Source organism: Rhyacophila brunnea, unplaced genomic scaffold (genome assembly GCF_057557595.1).
Source record: "Rhyacophila brunnea isolate RB1 unplaced genomic scaffold, BYU_Rbru_1.0 scaffold_1, whole genome shotgun sequence".
Lineage (NCBI taxonomy): Eukaryota > Metazoa > Arthropoda > Insecta > Trichoptera > Rhyacophilidae > Rhyacophila > Rhyacophila brunnea.
Genome location: NW_028232751.1, coordinates 26771591 through 26791983, shown reverse-complemented (window position 1 = coordinate 26791983; position 20393 = coordinate 26771591). Strand labels below are relative to the sequence as shown.

Below are 20393 nucleotides of genomic sequence, written 5' to 3'. Positions count from 1 at the left end.
TCACATAATTCAATCTTTATACCTAGTCCAGACCAAGATACATCAGCGAGGCTATTCTAACATATCACTATCAATTACCCGTATGTTGTAGCTTAAACACTGGGAGATCCCAATAGAAATGGCTTTTTGGCTCCATTTTGACCTACGTGGCACATGTGGGCCGTTAATACCCTATTATAAATTTCATTTTCATACACAAAAGTAACACCATAATAAAAATAAAGTTTTGGAATAAGGCCTATTTGTAATCTATAACCAAAACGTAAAAACATAAATTGGTATGCGATTTATCAAAAATATTATAACAAATGTTTGAGTACTTACGGTTTTTTTGCCGTACACTATATCGTGGAGTTCAAGAACACCAATCACTGGAGAATCCTTCTTATAACTTGTGCGGACATCTGTTTGGCGCACAATTTGGAATTTATCCAGTGTTGGATCAATATGGTCCACATTTAATTTGTCGCTGTATTGACTTGCCGATCTCTTGTTCACATCATATAGCTTAACATAGCCCGGTTCACTCGGATGCAAGAGGCTCTTCCTCAAATGGTGGTTATACTGTAGGACCCAAGCTTCTACGTCATTCGGTATGTAGTTGCAGAATGTTGCTGAGGATTCAGAGTTTAAACGGAGCCAGACTCCGTCGGCATTTGTTACCTAGTAATAAAAAAACATAATATTAGAGGAATCTACTGACATTAGTTAAAAACTTAGTGGTAGAACAACATACACTTAGCACCCTTTAACACAGTTATGAGCAATCCACTGATTTTCTGTGACTAACCATGGATTTTTATTATAATAATATGTCAAAGAATGAAGAAGATTTTATTGTTTTACAAAATAATCAGTTTGCATAATTATACAAAAAAAATATTTTTTTACCATGTTCTTATGAAATTGTTGCCTAAAAATTATAAGCAAGCTTCCAAAGATTTTTTTTTTCTGTTTGGTGATATTTACATTTATGAACCTTTTTTACACTGAAAACTGAAAACAACCAAAGCAGTTTAATTTAATTTATTTCAAAATCTTCATACTTTTAAGACAGGCGTGATCCATAGAAATATAATAGATGTGTTACCAGTCACTCGAGGCAATGATGCCGGCTACCAGAAGCAAAACCTTTTTATGATACTTGAAAGTGGAATGTAGGTGAACACACCGGCACTATTATCTGCCACAAAATAAATTAATACAGTAAGTCATCGACTTAACGCGAATTCAACTTACGTGAATTCATACTTATGCGATTAGAGAGGGAGGGGAGACTTACACTTAGGAGATTAAGGCATTCTATAATTATGTATAATACAACCATATCTAAGATTGTATTCATAGCGTTTAATACCTAATATAAATTCCTTTGTTTCAATAAAAAATAACCATCTGACCACGTGCTAAATTCTCCCTCTAAGAAATCACACTGGACCACTTACCACTTCTATTAAGGTAGCCAGAAGTCATTAGGTTACAATACTCATATGAATTATTGGGTAGAAAAATAATAACTTACAACATTATCGAAAGTGATACTGCAACCGGTTGGTATCAGCCCAACTTGTTCACTTTGCAGAGACGGATGAGCTCGAATTCTTAAACCTGATGAATCGTCCTCCATGAATTTACGAATTTTGCTTGGTTTTGGAGATTCTTCCATTATTTTCGGATTAGACGGCAGTACTCCTCCGAGAGGCTCATTTACATTCACAATAAGTGGCTGAAATTATATATTGATGTTATAAGTAACCACTATGGCTTAAGTTAGCGAGGCATGTTCACTGTGTGCTAAATACGCAGGAGATGAAAAGATTCTTTAAAAGACATTCAGGATGAGAGCAAACGATAAGAAGACTGCGGTGCTGAATCGGTGAGGTAAGGGGTGATATAGGGGTGCTTATGGAAGAGTAGGAGTGAAAGTTGATGGTTGGGAACAGATAGGAGTGGAGGTACAAAATTAAAGAGGCCGGGAGTTAATTTGGACCAATGAAAAGAGGTATTATTACACAATAACCAGTATTTTTAATATCACGAAAACATTTGTGATAAACTTGGCTCTAACATGGTTCTTAATTCAATATTTTATTAAGACCATTATCTTGAAATTTATGAATAGTATATCAGAAGTAATAATTTGCAACATTACCAGGGAGCAATTTAAAATTAGAACATTGCTGGTCTCAATATAAATGTTTCATTGTCTATCCTAACAAAAAAAATTGTTGTAACTTCATCACAGAATAGCTCTTGCTAAAGCACTTTTAGGATTTTGATGATGATATTTAAGGCCATACCTCAGTTGAGACACGGTCTAAAAAGATCGTCGCTAGGCGATGTACTGATTGGGGGTCGCGGGTGCAAATGAGGCATGTCAAACCAAATATAATTTGTCTTATAAATCCGACATGTGTCCATTTAATGTGCTGTTTATTGTTTTATCAGTAACAATAATAATATATTCATTGACATGTTTTCTTTTTAAAGTAAATGGGTAACGTTTTAAGTCACCTTTACACGATTTAAGAATTATTACGGCCGTCGTCATCACGAACCAAAATGACCTGTTTCCAGCTCTACATTCTCTCTCCGAATGGGAGCGAGTGCAAAATTTCGTCGCGCCTATGGTTGAAAATTATTTGCCGTTTCACTGATGAATCACCTTAAGCAATCTAAACACATACCTACATAACTATTTTTTGACAAAATGTTCCTTCCACCTTTTTGGCTTAACAAACTTATCACAACCATTATTGTAGATCACCCATTCCCTCAACTATTTTTTGTGGATTAAATACTGACCGAAATAAAGACCGAAGTATCAAAACAGGACTATTTTATCTGTATTTTTAATATAATCACGATAATGAAACAACTTTAATTCACCTCGTCAATGCTGTATTCATCAATGGTGCACTGGATTGAATATCGGCCATACGTCATAGGTACCCATACTGCAGTCACTTGCCGGTCATAGAACTTTGATTCGTCATTCAAAACCGTAATTACTTCTCTTGGTCTGGCCCCTATTGGGGTTGCAATGCGTAGTTCTTCCAGGGAATAACCCTGAAATGCCTAAAACATAATGAAAATTGAAAGTAATGGTCAAGAAATCATTGCTTATCAATTTATCACATTTTAATTAGTATGCCTCCGTATGGGGTGTGGTACAATAAGTCACTACATTCGTCTTTTGAACCAACTAAAAACATTAAATGGAAATATATTTGATTAAATCTTATATTATAAAAATAAGTTAAAAAAATATTGTTTAACAAATGTCTATTGCTGGTAAATTATAGCCCTTTCTATGAAATTTTCTATTACTTGTTGTAAGTATCTGTCAATATGTTGGTTTTGACCTGCTGCGGAATTTCTGTTTTGTTTATACATATATCGATTCTGCTTTTAATATATCCCTATATAACAAATTCGTGATCAACAAGTTAACTGGACAGTTACTTTTCATTTTTTGAGTCTAAATGAGTGAAAATCTCTCTAAAAAGAGTCATGCTCTCCTTTGCATGCATGTGCATAACACAACATCTTAGCTTTTTTTAATTAGCTTATTTTATGGTTTTCGACATATAAGAGTATGAAATTTGCTACAAATACATCTACTGCATCTACAATTATTGGAAATAAGCAAAAACAGCATTAAAATCAATGCTGTAGGAAACCTTAATTTTTTTTAAATTAATATTATTTTAATTAAGTAATTAAGATCGAGAAGGATAGAAAGTCTTGGTCACTGAAAGGATGATGAAATTCAAATGTGGTCACGAACCTCAGCCATGAGTGTACGACCAAGAAGAGAAGAGATTTCTTTTGTAATATAGAATAAGAATATTAAAAAACTTTAAATTGAGAAGCATGGGAACCTTCGGAACCCTGAGATTTTTAAGGGTTCTCAAGATTCGGAATCATAAACTCCGGTTCTAAAATAATGAATGGATTCTCAGGGTTCAGTTGCATTACATCAGATGAGAAGGCTTTTCTTTGATATCTTTGGTAATTTCATCTTAATTTAACAATTAAAAAATCCTTATCACCTTCATCATGCTGATGCACTGGAACCTCATGTTTTCTTTGACAGTCACTTGATATGGGAAGTCCAAAGGTGGTGGAGGATGAACAGAATAAGATGAAGATTGTTGTGGCAGATCTGCTGTCTCCGACTGCATCAAGTCAGCACGGAATGCTGTCATCTCAACGTTCAGTTTATCAGAATACACTGCTGCCCCGTGTTGATTGTGAAGCAGCAATGTTAATTTGACTTCTTCGCCACATCGAGCTGAGGCTGGTTGAATAAGTTTGCAACGCCTTGGATCCACATATGGCTCAGGCTGTAGCCATCGGGCTAGTCTTCCGCCAGCAGTATCATCGGTACATTTGATGAGGTCTTGAAGAAACTGGTGCTCTTTACTGTTGAAACTGAAAAAGAAATATAAATGAAGTGGGCAAAATCTGTATGGATATGGCGGGGTGTGCATTCAGCCAGCTTAGAGTCGCACGGAGACCAACATTTTATTCAATGATGCTACTTGTTCAATGTGCACATTGTTACCAGTACTCCTGTACGGTTAGAAAACGTGCACCTTGCCAGGTCCATATGTCTCGACTTTTGAGATTCGATAATCAATGTTTCCGTCAAATCTTAGGGACATACTGGTATGACCGCATTACAAAGACTGCAGATCATGAGCTGATACATCAATTCACATTGGTGACGGATATAATCACAAAGAGGCACTTCATGTGATTTGGTTGTGTTCTATAGAGTGTGATACCCCGCACCCCTGTAACACCGTCGCATGAAATCCATTGTCATGACCAACCCTGCAGCGGTGCTATAAAAGCAATCTACATGCAGCAGGTTTCACATGGCAAGAAACACTGTACATAACGATGGTCCCTGAGGAGTGGCATGACTTTTTTCCTTGCCCTGTGTTCCAATGCAAGAGCATGATATTATGACGTTGATTAGCTTTATCGCAACCGCCGTGATAGATCAAAAAAACGGAGTGTAAAAGAATTAAATCATTTCCATAACTCACCTTTTGATTTTGTCAAAGTAGCACTGCTTGATTTTTTATTCTGTAACTATAGTCTATAGATTCCACTGCATTCAAGTTCAGAATCATTTGTGGAGAACTACAAAGTTCGAAGTGTTTATTTTGGGCGGAACAAAAATAACAATGAGGCAGCTTAGAATACTATTTCATTGTTGGGTTTGTTATGTCAAAGATGAACACTTGAACCTTGTAGTAATAGGCTCACGTATTGTCATATACACTATTACTTTCATCAGACACTCGTTTGTCTAAATCAAATCTATAAACATTAACAACTCAATGCTGAGTAAACCTGTGATCGGTTTGTTGATTCAATCATAGTAAATCCACATCTCTACAGGTAGACCAGATCGTTGGTTCCACACTGATAATCGGTTATGTCTTTAGAGTACATGGAAATATCAATCATGTTTATTTTTAATCCGATCAGATCTGGATAGACTGAAAATATTGTTTCCTAAGAATATAAAGTTTCGGTTTGGCTTAATGTAAATGGCTTTTGGAATCCAGATCATTAGTATCCAGCTGATTCTTATAGATGCACAAGAAAGGTTTTTATTGCTCTTCAGCATAGCTCTATAACACTGTGTGTTCATTGGTGTTCTCAAATGTAAAGAGAATAGTAAGCAGGTAGTAGGAATCTTATCAACCACCGGATGAAACCGATTTGTCCAAATAGGTAAGTACCTACTTCTATTAAATAATCATCGATGCTGTTATAACGTTACGTCAAAGTATCTCACAAACGATCGTATCCAATAACTTTCACTCACTGGAGCTAATTTAATGATATCACCATTCAAAGAATCTAATTATTTGATTATCTCTCAATTTACGCGCCAAAACAAACCAAACAAACGTAAACTGTCAAAAATGACTGCCGTTTTATTGTAGTATTGCCAACTTTTATTTTATTTATAAGGCGATTCGGCGGTTGTTGGTACGCCCTACCAACATTACTTATACAATTTGATGTGATTATATTTGAGAGGTCTCATTATTTTGAAAACCGATGTAGGTACCTATCCTACAAAACAATATTGGAAAATGGATTTGTTCATACGGTAAGTTTGTAAGTAAAAATTTGAAGAAACAAAACCAAAGTCAAGTCACCAAAGTATTCACCAAAGATTTCTTGAAAAATTAAAATCATGTCCGAAGGATAAGAAAATGTTAGATTTTGATGTTTCAACTAGAATAGGTACCTACCTACCAATGTATACTTATTCATTGGTAGGTAGGTAGGTCAACAAAACTAAACAAAATGAAAACCATTGTAACTAGGTAGGTACTTAATTCATTTAAATATTCTTCGTATGGATTTTTTAAATTTATAACTACAGTTGGCCGCGCCGTACACTTTAATTTTAATAGCACTTTGCATTGTAAGTTTCGTCTCATTAATTAATTAGTAATGAATTGGTAAATTAATCGAATAAAATATTGGCAAAATATTTTACAATGGCAGCACTATTGCAGTTCCATTTACAATAGGGATGGGCTGAGTATAAAAAAAAGTATTTATACTAGGTGTAGATATAGTATCGACTAAAGTACTGATACTTGCAATTATTATAATAACAAGAATAATGCTATAAAATGCAGCGTCTTCTTTGTAAAGCAATAATCCTGATATCATAGGTACTAAATTCATGTAGTCATGCGGCATGTCAAACATAACAAAATTCGAGGCTCAGAATATTAATTGGAAAGCCATGATCAAATCTCACTCCATTTCGCGATACATATTCATTACGTTATACTATTAAAAAATACATAATGTTACTACCCATTGATCACACTGTCAAGATTGGATGGTTTGACATTTAATGGTAACTATCAAATTATCAACCTAAAAAGAGTGTATTTATTGGCAAACAGTGAACAAAGAATATTTAAACTGTAGGAGTGCATTGTGAACATAGTTTATTTCAGTACCTACGTTTCATAGTAAGAAGCATTAGTTGCTAAGCATACACTGTGTTGATAAAATAATTTGTAAACCGATTGTTGTCTACGAGGAAGCAAGGGGTCAGCTACCCCAGTTCGAGTAGACGCCGCGACAATCGCTAATATATTTTTAAAATGTTAAATTCGCTATTCTTGTTAATATTAATAATGTGCAACAATGTAAAAAAGAAGCTATTATTGTCTCGAACAAATAACTACTGCAAGGCACGCACCTGTTTAGACAATTGTGAAATGCAACGCCGTGCTTACTTTGTATTATAAATTCATTATTGAGATATTTGCTCTGATTGTTTCACAATTTGGAAAGTGACTTTATCGAAACCATCGAACATATTGATTTCATAACATGCCCACTCGGCGAGACCCCGTTGAAGGTTAAGCTGTAAACAATAAAATGACGCCTCCCGGCCATTAGCCCATGGCAAGTGACAGCTGATGACATTTTCCTTCGTTTAAATTCAATATAAAACCCACGGATCAAAGAGGCCAAGCAACACAAGCATTAACAGGTCGAGTATCAACTGATCCGTCGAATAGTAACTTTTCATAACGCATCTTCGTAATCTTAATTTATAAATCGTAACTTAAAACTCATCAATAATTGTAACTAAAAACTGGTCTGTAAACATTATATTAATGTATTGTTAAGGAATAAAATAAACTATAGCCCTTCTCCCACGGAGAAACTGAAATCCGACGGAACTGAAACTACAATCCCAACCAGTATCTAGCTAATGTATTTCAATGGCGGTTCGCTGACGGCGAGACTGGAATCTCTCAGTTTCAAAACTGTCGCGAAGAGACGCGACATGCTAGTCGCGCGGTCTTTCAAGTTTCCAGTCACCACAAAACTGTGGTACCAACATCAGTAGATTCGGTGAAAAATCATATATTCTTACCAAAATTGGTAGCACTGCGTAACAAGCGTCATGCTATAAAAATCATAACCACACTAGACGTCAAAAGTACAAGATAAGCAAAATTGAAATAACTATATTGTATTTGAGTAAACGCACCAGCGTGCGTGTTGTCGGTTTTTGTACAAAACAGCTGATGGCCCAGTTTGACATTTTGAGGTTTTATGATTATTATTTCAAGTGAGTTTCAGTAGCGCTGTGTGCGAAGCATCACATTGGTCAGTTTATGAGTTCCATCACCAACCAGTTCCGTCAGATTTGAATTGCGCCGTGGGAGGAGTGTCTGGGTATCAACTTATTACGGACCAATCTGTATTATCATTCATTTGGAGTCAATCTATTTACCCTTCACACACGCATCCCTTACGATAAAACAAAATACTCTATTTTTTCACACCTATTTGGAGAAAAAAATACATGACAAACAATGACCAAAATATTACACAAAATGCATTTAAATACCTAGGTATATAGTCCAATTATTAGGAAAAAAACGACTGAATGATTCAATACTAACAAAAAAGTATCTATACCGGTATCTATCGAATGGAAAGTATTGATGTATCAGTCGTTATGTATCAATACTTCTTTGACGACCCTACTAACGTCATAAAGAAAGACAATCACCAAATTTACCAAATAGTTACGAGATATCGCGCTGGTCGTGTTGTGTTGTTATTTTGTTTAAATATTTTATTTTGATGCTTAAGACCTTTGTTTATCAAAGGACGCCGCGCCCGATTGTAAACAATAGATTCATTAGTTTAAATCTCTATCACCAGTATACCATTAAACACAGAAGAATGTGTTTAGCAAGGATCTGTTCAATAAAATGGGTGCGAAAAGTGTGTTTTCGATAGCTTTGTGTTGCATTTTATCAAATCTTGTGATTTCAATCAGTGTACCGGAGTATAAGGACACTTTTTTTAATGATAAAAATGGAGTAAGATGGTGGAATACAGTGCCAGAGTTTAGTAATACGTACCAATTAGTTAAGCGAAGTGCAGGAAGTGCCAATGAAGAAAAGAGCAAAGTGGAAAGTGTCTGTGACATCCCAGAATGCAACTGTCAACATGCCAAACATTCCATATGGATTATTGTCAACTGCACATTTGACAACAGACAGGTGTGATTCAGTTTTACCTTAATTATTAAATGATATGCATATAATCATATTAAGTATGTTGCTTAAGTAATATATTAAAACAGAATAAGACGACAAACTGATCTCGAAAAAATGATTTATATTGTTAGAGGTTGTAGGTAGGTACCTACCTACTTAAGTAGGTATTTAGTATTATTCTACATACCTACCTACTGTTAATCTAAGTCTAAGCTATGTGATAAACAGGACTGGGTTTTCCACTGGGTTAAAGAAGCTTTAGCCCAGGACCTCCAATTTGAGTAGGTAATTTTATAGTAGATAGGTAACTCCAAAAACCAAACCCTGACATTTTTTTCGACCATGTACGTTCCTAATAGGATCATATGGGCCTCGACAGAGTAGTTTGTATTAACAGATTTTGTTTTTTTTCCCCCGAGAAATGGATTTCAGCCACTTGCTCAAGCTATTATGTCCATACCCTGACTCACACACGAATTGAAAAACAATATGTGTACTTGCCAGACCCAGGATTCGAATCTGGGACCCATCAACGGCGTGATAGTCCAACGCTTAAGCCGCGCGGTCACCGTGGGCGTTTTACCGTTTTACGTTAACCTAACATAACCTACTGTAACTCAAAAATAAGTAAGTTATGTTAGGTTTTGGATTGTTTTTTGGTCCATAGTCACAATGACGATATGAAATACTATAAAATTACCCAAATTAGTAGGGAGAGGGAACCCCTGAAAAATAATTTGAAAAACTTTGCGACATGAAAAATTATTTGCGAAACATCATTGGCCAAAGTCGAATAAATTCACCGGACCAATGTCAATCCAAACATGTTAAAACTAATGGATTTTGATGACATAAAACCGAACAAGAGTACCTATGCAATTGTAAACTAAGTACACATTAATCAAATTTTTGTAAGCCCTTTCATGTTATGTATTAGCCCAGCCCCCTTCAAATATAAATCCCCTTGCTCATAAGAGTTAGGTATGAAGGGCGAATACCACCTTATCCATTGAGCAAAATAGGCACAGAGGTTAGTGCCTCCAATATTTCACCAGAAAAAAATACATCTACAATACCTGCAAATACCTACCTTCTAATTTTAATTTAAAATATTTATTTATATATCTACCTATTTGAACAACAAAAACAACTACAAATAAGTCAGTAAACAGTCAACACTAGTCTCACTGCTCCAAACACATACACAGTTCAATGTAGCAGTAGGTAGCAGGGAACTCAGAAATAATAATGGGAACTGAAATACATAACGGGTAAGGCGATAGCAGGTAACCGAGTCAAGTAAGGAAGAATCCGGGTTAAACTTACACACGTGTCAAGAATACGCTGTACGTCGAATACTGAAAACTGCTCTCGGTTTATGCATTTACGCTCATTTAATGTTGGTGTATTACACACACTATTGCACGTGCATAATGCGTACTTCATTTTCGTAAGTAGGACACTCACGCATTCAAAACCCTGTAGAATAGGTGTAGCCTATCGGTATTCTATTTATTATCTGTTCTGTGCGTACACAGTTCAATGTACAGTAACTTTCAGTTTATCTATATTATGTGGTAACAGAAATAATGGGAACTGAAATACATAACGGGTGTGGTGTAACAGGCAACCGATCTCTAGTCTGGAAGAATATGAGATAATAAACACGTGTAAAGAATACGCTTGTCCTTCTTTCTGACAGCAGCTCACATTTATACACTGACACTCATTCAATATTGATATATTTGAAGGTTGCAACGCACACTATTGCACGTCTATAATGTGTTTCATTTCTTTATGACACTCATACATTCAAAACCCTGCGTCAAAATGTAGTGTATTGGGGAATAGCCTATCGGAATTCTATTTATTAATCTGTTCTGAGGTGGTACCTATCTAAATGTTAAGTTTGCGACATTTTTCCTAATTCCAAAGGTATTGACTTTTGACCTTGTATTTCCGTTGCGTAATATGAGTATATGACATCGACGTCGATGTGACCGCGGTCAGCGCCATCTTTAGATTAATAAAGCCTGAGAATATCTTTTTGCACAAGCAACGAGTGGTCCACTGTTCAGTTGTCAAAATCAGATCCCAGATTGCTTGACATATTGATTCGCTCTTTCTCATTTCAAATTGAATTATAAAAAAATCTCAAATCAAATAGATTAATAAATTATAAATAATATACATTCCTGTTATTCATCAGCTGTCAAAGTCAGATTAGTCCTACACACAAAAACCGGTGGTAATATTGATTTCTTAAAAATATGTAGCATTGATATACCTATGCATTACATTTGTGGAAGGTGTGTTAATGCTAGTGTATTATTTATCATGTAACTTATCTATTCAAATCAAACCATTCCCTGTATGAACACGACAGACGCGTCAGTATGAGCACTCTATAGAACAATGAGAGGTCACCCAAAGACAACAACGGGAGGGGCGGAAAAAGTAGGACCATTCGTTGTGAATGTATCGGCTTTCTACTTCAGTCGGCAATGCCGCGGTACTTACAAACACTCGTTAGCTGACCCGTCCTCACTGACGGATGTAATCATTGTAATCATGAAGAGGCACTGCGTCTTGGACATGTGCCCTGGATGCCGACAGAGAGTGCAACACTCCGCACCCTAGTAGACAGCACCCGTATGGATGCCGTCGGCGTTTGCCACACCCTACTTACCAGAAAGCAAGGCAGAGGCAATTTTCGCGCCTACATCGATGTTGCTTTTGGTGATCCCGTTTCAACATCACCCGTGCAGAGTAGAGTTTGACAAGATACCTCCTGTCACTGTGGCCAACCCTTTCGAGCAGTACTACACGATTAATATATGCGCTACGTGGCGATGAACCGAGGGAATTGGCGCGACATTATGCTGATCCTGTATTCCGTCGATGGTAGGAAGTAGTAGTAATAAGTAAATTGATATATTCGCTTTTTAGCGGAGCATATGGGCCTCCACACAGTGGAACTTATTAACACATGTCACATACACGAGTGGTTATCGAATGCGCTTGGCCTAACAGTCATGAATATTAGAATCGTTGCCATCAAATTTTTTAGACATACCGCGTGAGAATAATTAAGGAATCATCGTATGCCCTAGAATTAGATGATTGTACCAATACATGAGTGCCTCGAGTCTTTCATTGACAAAGGTCTTGCTTGTCGTAAAATACCGAGAGGAGTGGTGCCAACCTTTGAGAAGGCTGTTGGACAGTCGAACGATCCTCAGTTATGAGGTCCTGAAGAAGAAGAAGAAATATTTCATTCACCTAGGGGTCGGCAAACTCTTGGACCAAAAGAGCCAAATATGAGTAGCACAACAGTTATAAAAAAATTCGAGAGCCATACATATATTTTTATAAATATGATTTATTTAAATGAATTAAGAATGAAGATTTCCCGAATTCTACAGAATATGAATTACACACAATTTTCACGCATTTCTTAAAACTAATGTGGACAATGTCGGTCCTTGCATTTCTTGGACAGTCTATGTATGTTTGGTATGTAACTTGTAGTTTTTAATTTCAGGCACGACTCTAAATTCTCATCGGTTATTTGGCTTCTATAAATGCTCTTTATATTGTTTACGTTTGAGAATGATTGTTCACATAAGTACATATTATTATGTAGACTCGAATATAGTAAACATAGCAAATGCAATTTGTTTCAACTCATCATATGAGTTCGGAAGGCTATTCCATGTATTAAAAATCATAGTAAGTATCTACCTTATGTAGGTAGATCTTTTTAGGGCGCTCCACTTGTGTGAAATTAGATTGCATTTTTCTCTCTATAAATTTTCAATTTTGATGGCAAGACCTACAAATTTGGAGCTCCATAACTTTTCCATAGTGCGTGTCAATATGAAATGGAGAAAAAATTAATTTGCCGACTTTTGCAATGGGCGAATTTAAAATAAATGCGAAAGCTTGTTTACTATTTTTAAATTCTTGGAGGTCTTAGGTTAATTTATATTCTCTATTATTTAATATTGCTGTTCTAGAATAATCAGTGCTAATGAGGGCATTATTATTATTATCAGAGTTATTTATAGTATTTTCAAACTCTATTTATATTTTTCTGTTTTATTTGTTTATAAAAATCTTATTTAGGAATATTTTACACTGTAGGGTGTAGGCCGTAGGGTGTTTTACGTGACCTTTTTGCATTCCAAAAAACGAGACAAAGTAAACGGACAATCATATATTTTTGCATCAAGCATCACAGAGGAATAATTGTCTCTAGTAAATGTCATTACATAATATAATAAAAGTGTACATATGAATGACAAAAAATAAAAATTGTGAATTGGGAATTTGGTAAAAAAAGAGCCGCGGCTTGCCAACCTCTGAACTAAACTATTGTATTTTTTAGTTTCTGGGGGGAGGGGGTTTTGACCCGAAATCACCCCCCTGTTTACTCGCCTGTAGGTAATAAAATGAATGAGTTGGTGATAATTTATGGACGCGGCTATGAATGAATTTGTTTTATGTAAGTATGTATGTATGCACCTATGTAATAAGGGGCCCAAGAAGCACAAAATAATTATTATTATCAGCGTCTCTCATAACAAAGCAATAAAAATATTATATTATTTCGGGGCATGTAATTAATATTCACGATGACATTATTCTACCAGCGAAATATCGGACACGCAATAAAATTAAACAATGAGTTATCTGTTATTAAATAATGGCTTCTCGCCCGTCGATCGACGACGCTTCCAGAGCGTGATTTTGCTCGCCGCGTTCAATGAATGGACTACGTTGTATTTTCGTTCATTCGCATCGCCGAGAAGCCAAAAAACGATGACTCATGGGGCGGGCGCGCATAATGCGTCGTCAAATCCAGTGTGCGCTGGCGTATTTGATTACGTTGTATTTGCGATGATTTACGCGCCATTTGTGAAATTTTGCGCGAGAGCCCCACTTGCTGCGTTAAGTGGGTTTTACGCCTTAAGGCTCCGCGGGTAGTGATAGAGGTTCCGCGAGAATTCGCGGAATGTTTTTGGTAAGAAAGGTTTTACTTGACCTATTTTTAAACAATTATAGTATTTTGAAAATGTTACTTGATTAGCATTAAACGCATCATTGCACTACCTACCTAGTAATAGTCTGTTAGGAGATGAAATTTTGTGGTAGCAATAGGCGGCCATAGACGGACATTTCTCGTAAGAGGTTGAACATGCCAGTTAATACGTAATGGCGGCCATACAGTTATCTTTGGTAGATAATCTGCTGCGCCCATAGACGGACACTTTTCGACCTGTCAGATGTGTGGCATGTTCAAACTGCCAGCGACCCCCCACTCCCGTGTTTTTGTAAAACTGTTGGAATTTCAACTAGCCGAAAGTTCTCGAGTGACATTAGATGTCGGTAACGTAAAGTAGAATATACCGCGCGATACAACTACGGCTGGTGTTGCTTGTTATAAAATACAAATTCATTTATTATTAAAAATATAATAATATCGCTCGTAGATAAATATAGATAAATATAGATCGCAAATATTACTTATATTTTATTTATTTTTACGAGAGTAAAACAAAGTTATAGTTATTTATGTAAACATACTATTTTATACAATATAATATAAATGTTAAAATTTTAGAGAGCATTATAAATATTAAGTTATTGTGAAAATATAGACTAATAACTCAGTACTCAAATTTTATTTATTGTATGTAGTGAATATTACAAATTATTAATTTAAGACGTTCACAACATAAATTAATATACCTAATTGTGAATGACAATGTCGCTAAATCTAAATAAAATTTAAGTAAGTATATATTTTAATAATATCATAGTAATTCATTATTATACTGATGATTGATGTAAATATAATTTTGTGGCATGTTTAAATTTATTGTATATAAAATCAATGCCTTTATAAATATTACCGTTTTCTTACTAAATTAATACTGTCCATTAAAGGGAATAATTTATTCAAAAGAAAAGATTATATTTTATATTATCCACTAGCGAAATCATGATTTATTTTACCAACGTCATAGGTGTGTATTTTATGTCAATTTGTTTCTAATAAAAACAATTAGAACCATAATAAATTCATAGTAAAATTATTCGTGTATCATCGTTCAAGTATACCTTACCTAAAACTAATTGAAACAATACTCCTGTGTAATATCTCCGCGAACTTAACCTCCATAGTTTTTGACACTTGCTCTGCCACAGACAATAACTGTACGTATATGGGCACGTCTGTTGACAGTTCGACATATTTAAATGGGGTAGTGAAACTGATCTGTGGTGTGGCCACTAACGTACAGTTATTGAACAGTTATTGTCTGTGCCATGTTCAACCTGTTACGAGAACTGTCCGTCTGTGGCCGCCTAATGAGTGCAAGAATAAAATTTGAATGAATTAAGGTAGAGGTAATGACGAAAGATACGATTAACATGACGTGTTATACATAATTAGATAGATTTAAATCGAGGTGTTCGGTCAGCCATTATCATATTTTCGAAAAATCATTTTTGTGTCATCGATGAATCTGAATGAAGAACCTAGTTCTGTTTTATTCTTATTGACCAGTACCTATATTGCTAGTAAATTAAAATGTTAAATTAGGCGTATTAGAGATTGCGCCCACCACAACTACAAGCTGCTGCAGCACGTCGCAACGGCCGGTGGGTGAGCTAATCACAAGACGTTTTCGACGCACAGAGATCCTGCCTTATCCCCTTGCGACCTCATACCTACGTTAACTCACCTTATTACTTACGCAGTCGTACCCTCCCTTCCTTTCTCTTCATTCTGTCATACACTGTACGTGGACTGCGTGTGTTTATGCCCACCCACCAGCCGTTGCGACGTGTTACAGCGTCTGGCCATCTCAATGGGCACGAGCTCTTAGGTTAACTTGAAGTAAAAGGATCTCCCCATAACTACGTATTTTTAGAAATGTATACATAATATTTAATACTGAGATACGCAGATATCTTCTAAGATACCCAATTAAAAATTATCGTGTGGTTATTAAAGTGGGTGGGCGTGTTGGATGGTATTAATTACTACTATACCTATAGTTCTATTGATTTCAACTATTTAAATAATCCTTCAAGATTGTAGATTGATGTTGCATGTACACATGGCGTGGAATGTCTAATTGTGTAGCTCTAGCTAGATGCTAGAATGTGACGAGTCTGGTAGTCACTAATTTGTAGCTATGTTATTGATTAACCGTTTCCGGAGAACAAAATAAGCAAGTACTTGATTGAATTTGTCTCTTTATCTGTATGTACATACAATCATACTGGTTCACTTACTGACTATTCACAGTTTATTATATTATATTATGATGCCTTCTATTGTCCTGTACCCATAATTTCCATGTTTAATAATAATAACGTATAGACTCTCACGTTTTGAACCAGTGACATGTCTTTTCACGAGGAATGGTTTTAAGCCAGTCTAAACTGGGGTAATGTAGTGAAGGAAAGGGACAAATTTATAAAAAAAATCATTCCAAATAAAATTCAAAGTCGATTGAAATGACATCCAGGCAGACTCTTTGGTATACAAAATATATGTGCCATCGTTATGACCACAAACCCATTGTACAGTACGACAAACCTATTAAAATGATACGATTCACATATTATATTGATATTGTATCAATAAAATATACAATTGCACTAGTAGTTTTGACTATTCTGGAAAATTCTGGATAAAATAGACCATTTTTTGAGTGTGGCGAATTAGTCAATATTTCTCCAAAATTCCGGGACGTTTTATGTACCAAATATGATCCAACTGGGATTCTAGGCAGGGACAGAGACTACATTCTGGGACGGTCTCAGTTATTTCGGCAGGATTTATAACCCAACCATACATACAGTAAGTACAACAATCATAGTTATTTATCCATTTTTCATTACCAACATCATTATATCATATCTATTATCAAAACTACGTTGATTACGATTGGGTACTAAAAAGTAATATGCCTCCTGAATGTTTGTCCATATTGATGTTACGCCGAATGTGCGAAATTGACTATTACATGAAATGGGCAAAATTTTGCCTAAATCATGAAACATGCAAGCCCGTTGCCTTATTCATGAATTAGACAAAAGATCTGCCGAGTGCTTGAATTCGGCAGTAATTTTTCTGCCTAGTTCATGTATTGGACAAAATAGATAGTAGCGCTACGGTGGTATTTTTCGCAACTAAACAAAATGTGTCAAATGCTCTTGCATTGGTCAAAATTTACGTATATTATCTATGGTCAAAATATATGGTCGCGCTCCGGTGGTGTTTTTTGCAACTAATCAAACTAACCAAATGTGTCAAATGTCATTGATTATAGGTAATATAAAAATATACCAATCAATAACTACAATGACGTTCATATCCATTTACCATGCGCAAAAAAAAATCTAGTACTATAATATGATAACGGAAGAATTTTATTAAAAGGTATTTTCGCGATTTGTTTCGTGCTTGGGTATCAATCGTGCAATGGTCGATTGTATGTTTGTGATAGTTTGTTGACACTTGTTAGCTAACCTCAAATGGACATTCAGCTGAATTCAGAATTACAAAACCTAACCTAACTTAGTAATAATATTATATTATGTCCAATTATAACTAATAAAACCATCCGTATTAAATTTACTTTTTCTACTGTCATGTTGACAGTTTAAGAATTCCATACCCTGGCGAATTCACGTACTCGGCAGATAATTTACCTAATTCATGAATAAGGCAACGGGCTTGACTATTACATGAATTACCCAAAATTTTGCCCATTTCATGTAATAGTCAATTTCGCACATTCGGCGTAACATTGATAAGGAAATGACCAGGATGAAAACATCATGAGTGGTTATATAATATAATAATAATAACAACGTTTAATTCTCGAGGGGAGAAATTTGGGATAAATTATTTACACACATGTCAAAGAATATGTTATTTTCAATAGTTACGTTTGTTCTATAATAATATGCATTAAAGTTTGTCACATAATCGAAACAAGTATTAAATATTGGTAATATATTTTAATATGACAATCGGAAGGCTTTCTTTGCATTTCTATTTTAGTTAAGGTGACGCATCAGTGAAACGCCAAATAATTTTCAACTGTACGCGCGACGAAATTTTGGACTCGCTGCCATTCAGTGAGAGAATGTTGACCCAGGAACACGTCGTGATGGCGACGGGTCAATTAATTCTAAAATCGTCTAAAGATGACTAAAAACGTTACCCATTTACTTTAAAAAGAAAACATGTCAATGAATATATTATTATTGTTACTAATAGAACAATAAACAGAACATAAAATGGACGTATGTTGGATTTATATGACAAATAATATTTCGTTTGACAGGCGTCATTTTCACCCGCCACCCGCAATCCGCGCATCGCCTAGCAACGATCTTTTTAGACCGTGCCTCAACTAATGCATGGCCTTAATCTATTCTGTGGAGACTGCATAAAGGCGGCCCTCGTAGTTCAGTGCGTAAGGCAGAGGCCAGTCGTCCGGCGGCTCCGGGTTCGACCCGGTGAAGTCACAATAAGTATTATATATTTATGTGATTTTCTCACAGGCTGGGTGTTTGATTTTTTCACTTCAACTTACTACTAAATACATTAAGCACATTTTTACTACACCAATGTACGAGGGTGGGTCAATAAGTCCTTAGAAAAGCCGACAGATGGCGCGACTAGTACTGTAAGCGGTTTGTTTTCATGTAGCGGCACTACCGATTCAGTATGCTGCGAAGTTTCAATCAGATTGGTCGCGTTGTTGTGTGTTTCTCGTACATTTAAAAAAAAAATTTGCTTGTTCACAAAAAATGGAGAAAATTGAGTTTAGAGCTGTTATTAAACATTTTAATATAAAAGGGTTAACAGCAAAGGAAATAAAAAATGAGTTGGATTTTGTTCACGGCATATCTGCTCCTTCACTTGCAACTATTTATAACTGGTTAAATGAATTTAAACGTGGTCGTACATCAACAAAGGATGAACCACGCTCAGGACGTCCTGTAGAGGTGACTACACCATAAATGATCAATAAAATCCACGATATGGTGTTAAGTGACCGAAGATTAAAGTTGAGTGAGATAATTGAGGTTACAGGGATCTCAAAAGGTAGCGTCATTTCTATTTTACATGACAAATTGGGCATGAAAAAAATTTCTGCAAGATGGGTGCCGCGTTTGCTCACAGTCGACAATAAACGCAATAGGGTGGTGGCCTCTAAAGCCCTGTTGTCGCTCATGCAACGCAATCGGGATGAATTTTTTCGTCGCTTTGTGACTGTAGATGAAACATGGATACACCACTATACTCCCGAGACGAAAGAACAGTCAAAGCAGTGGATTGCGAAAGGCGAACCATGTCCAAAGAAGGCGAAAACCGTAAAATCAGCTGGTAAGGTTATGGCTACTGTATTTTGGGATGCACGTGGAATTATTTTCGTTGACTATTTGGAAAAAGGAAAAACAATAACAGGGGATTATTATGCATCTTTATTGGACCAGCTAAAAAACAAAATTGAAGAAAAACGGCCTCATTTAAACAGGAAAAAAAACCTCTTTCATCAGGACAATGCCCGTGTTCACACATGTTTACGATCAATGGCTAAAATTGAAGAATTGAAGTTCGAATTGGTCGACCACCCACCGGATTCGCCAGATTTAGCCCCCAGTGACTTTTTCCTTTTCCCAAACTTAAAAAAATGGCTAAGTGGACAACGTTTTTTTTCAAATGAAGAAGTCATCGATCGGACAAATGCTTATTTTGAGGACCTTCCGAAAACTTATTTTTCTGACGGTTTAAAAAAAATTGAGAAACGTCTAACCAAATGTATTGAGCTCCAAGGAGATTATGTTGAGAAATAAAAAAAAAATACAAAAATAAAAACTGTTTTAATGCTTTTTTCTAAGGAATTATTGACCCACCCTCGTATATTAGGCATCATGGGCCGTTGTAGTATTTAAGAGAATATATGCCGGACCGAAATAGCATAGCGATACTTATAATATCGGAAGAAAAGTATCGTGCATTGAAAAAAAAATATCAACCAGACGATTTTAAGGTCCACAAAAAAGATATTTAAAAAATTAAGGCTATACCTCAGTTGAGGCATGGTCTAAAAAGATCGTGGCTAGGCGATGCGCGGATTAGTGGTCGCGGGTGCAAATGACACATGCCGAACGAAATATAATTTGTCATATAAATCCAACATGCGTCCATTTAATGTTCTGTTTATTGTTCTATTAGTAACAATAATAATATATTCATTGACATGT

The 20393-nt window shown here is 35.7% G+C and overlaps 2 protein-coding genes across 2 annotated transcripts in view; one reads left to right on the top strand and one right to left on the bottom strand.

The window, feature by feature from the left end:
• The window catches only part of hiw (MYC binding protein highwire), a 180474-nt gene that overhangs the window by 44935 nt on the left and 115146 nt on the right, over positions 1-20393 (bottom strand). Inside the window, exons 30-33 of the mRNA XM_085961171.1 lie at positions 4056-4437; positions 2890-3078; positions 1523-1726; positions 325-663 (exon numbers count right to left, since the gene is read on the bottom strand). Of these exons, the coding sequence (XP_085817297.1) occupies positions 325-663; positions 1523-1726; positions 2890-3078; positions 4056-4437 (1114 nt within the window). The remainder of the gene's footprint in view (positions 1-324; positions 664-1522; positions 1727-2889; positions 3079-4055; positions 4438-20393) is intronic.
• LOC147079638 (uncharacterized) overlaps positions 8604-20393 on the top strand; it is a 54666-nt gene continuing 42876 nt past the window's right edge. The window contains exon 1 of the mRNA XM_085942803.1: positions 8604-9092. Within this exon, the coding sequence (XP_085798929.1) occupies positions 8799-9092 (294 nt within the window). The 5' untranslated portion in view covers positions 8604-8798. The remainder of the gene's footprint in view (positions 9093-20393) is intronic.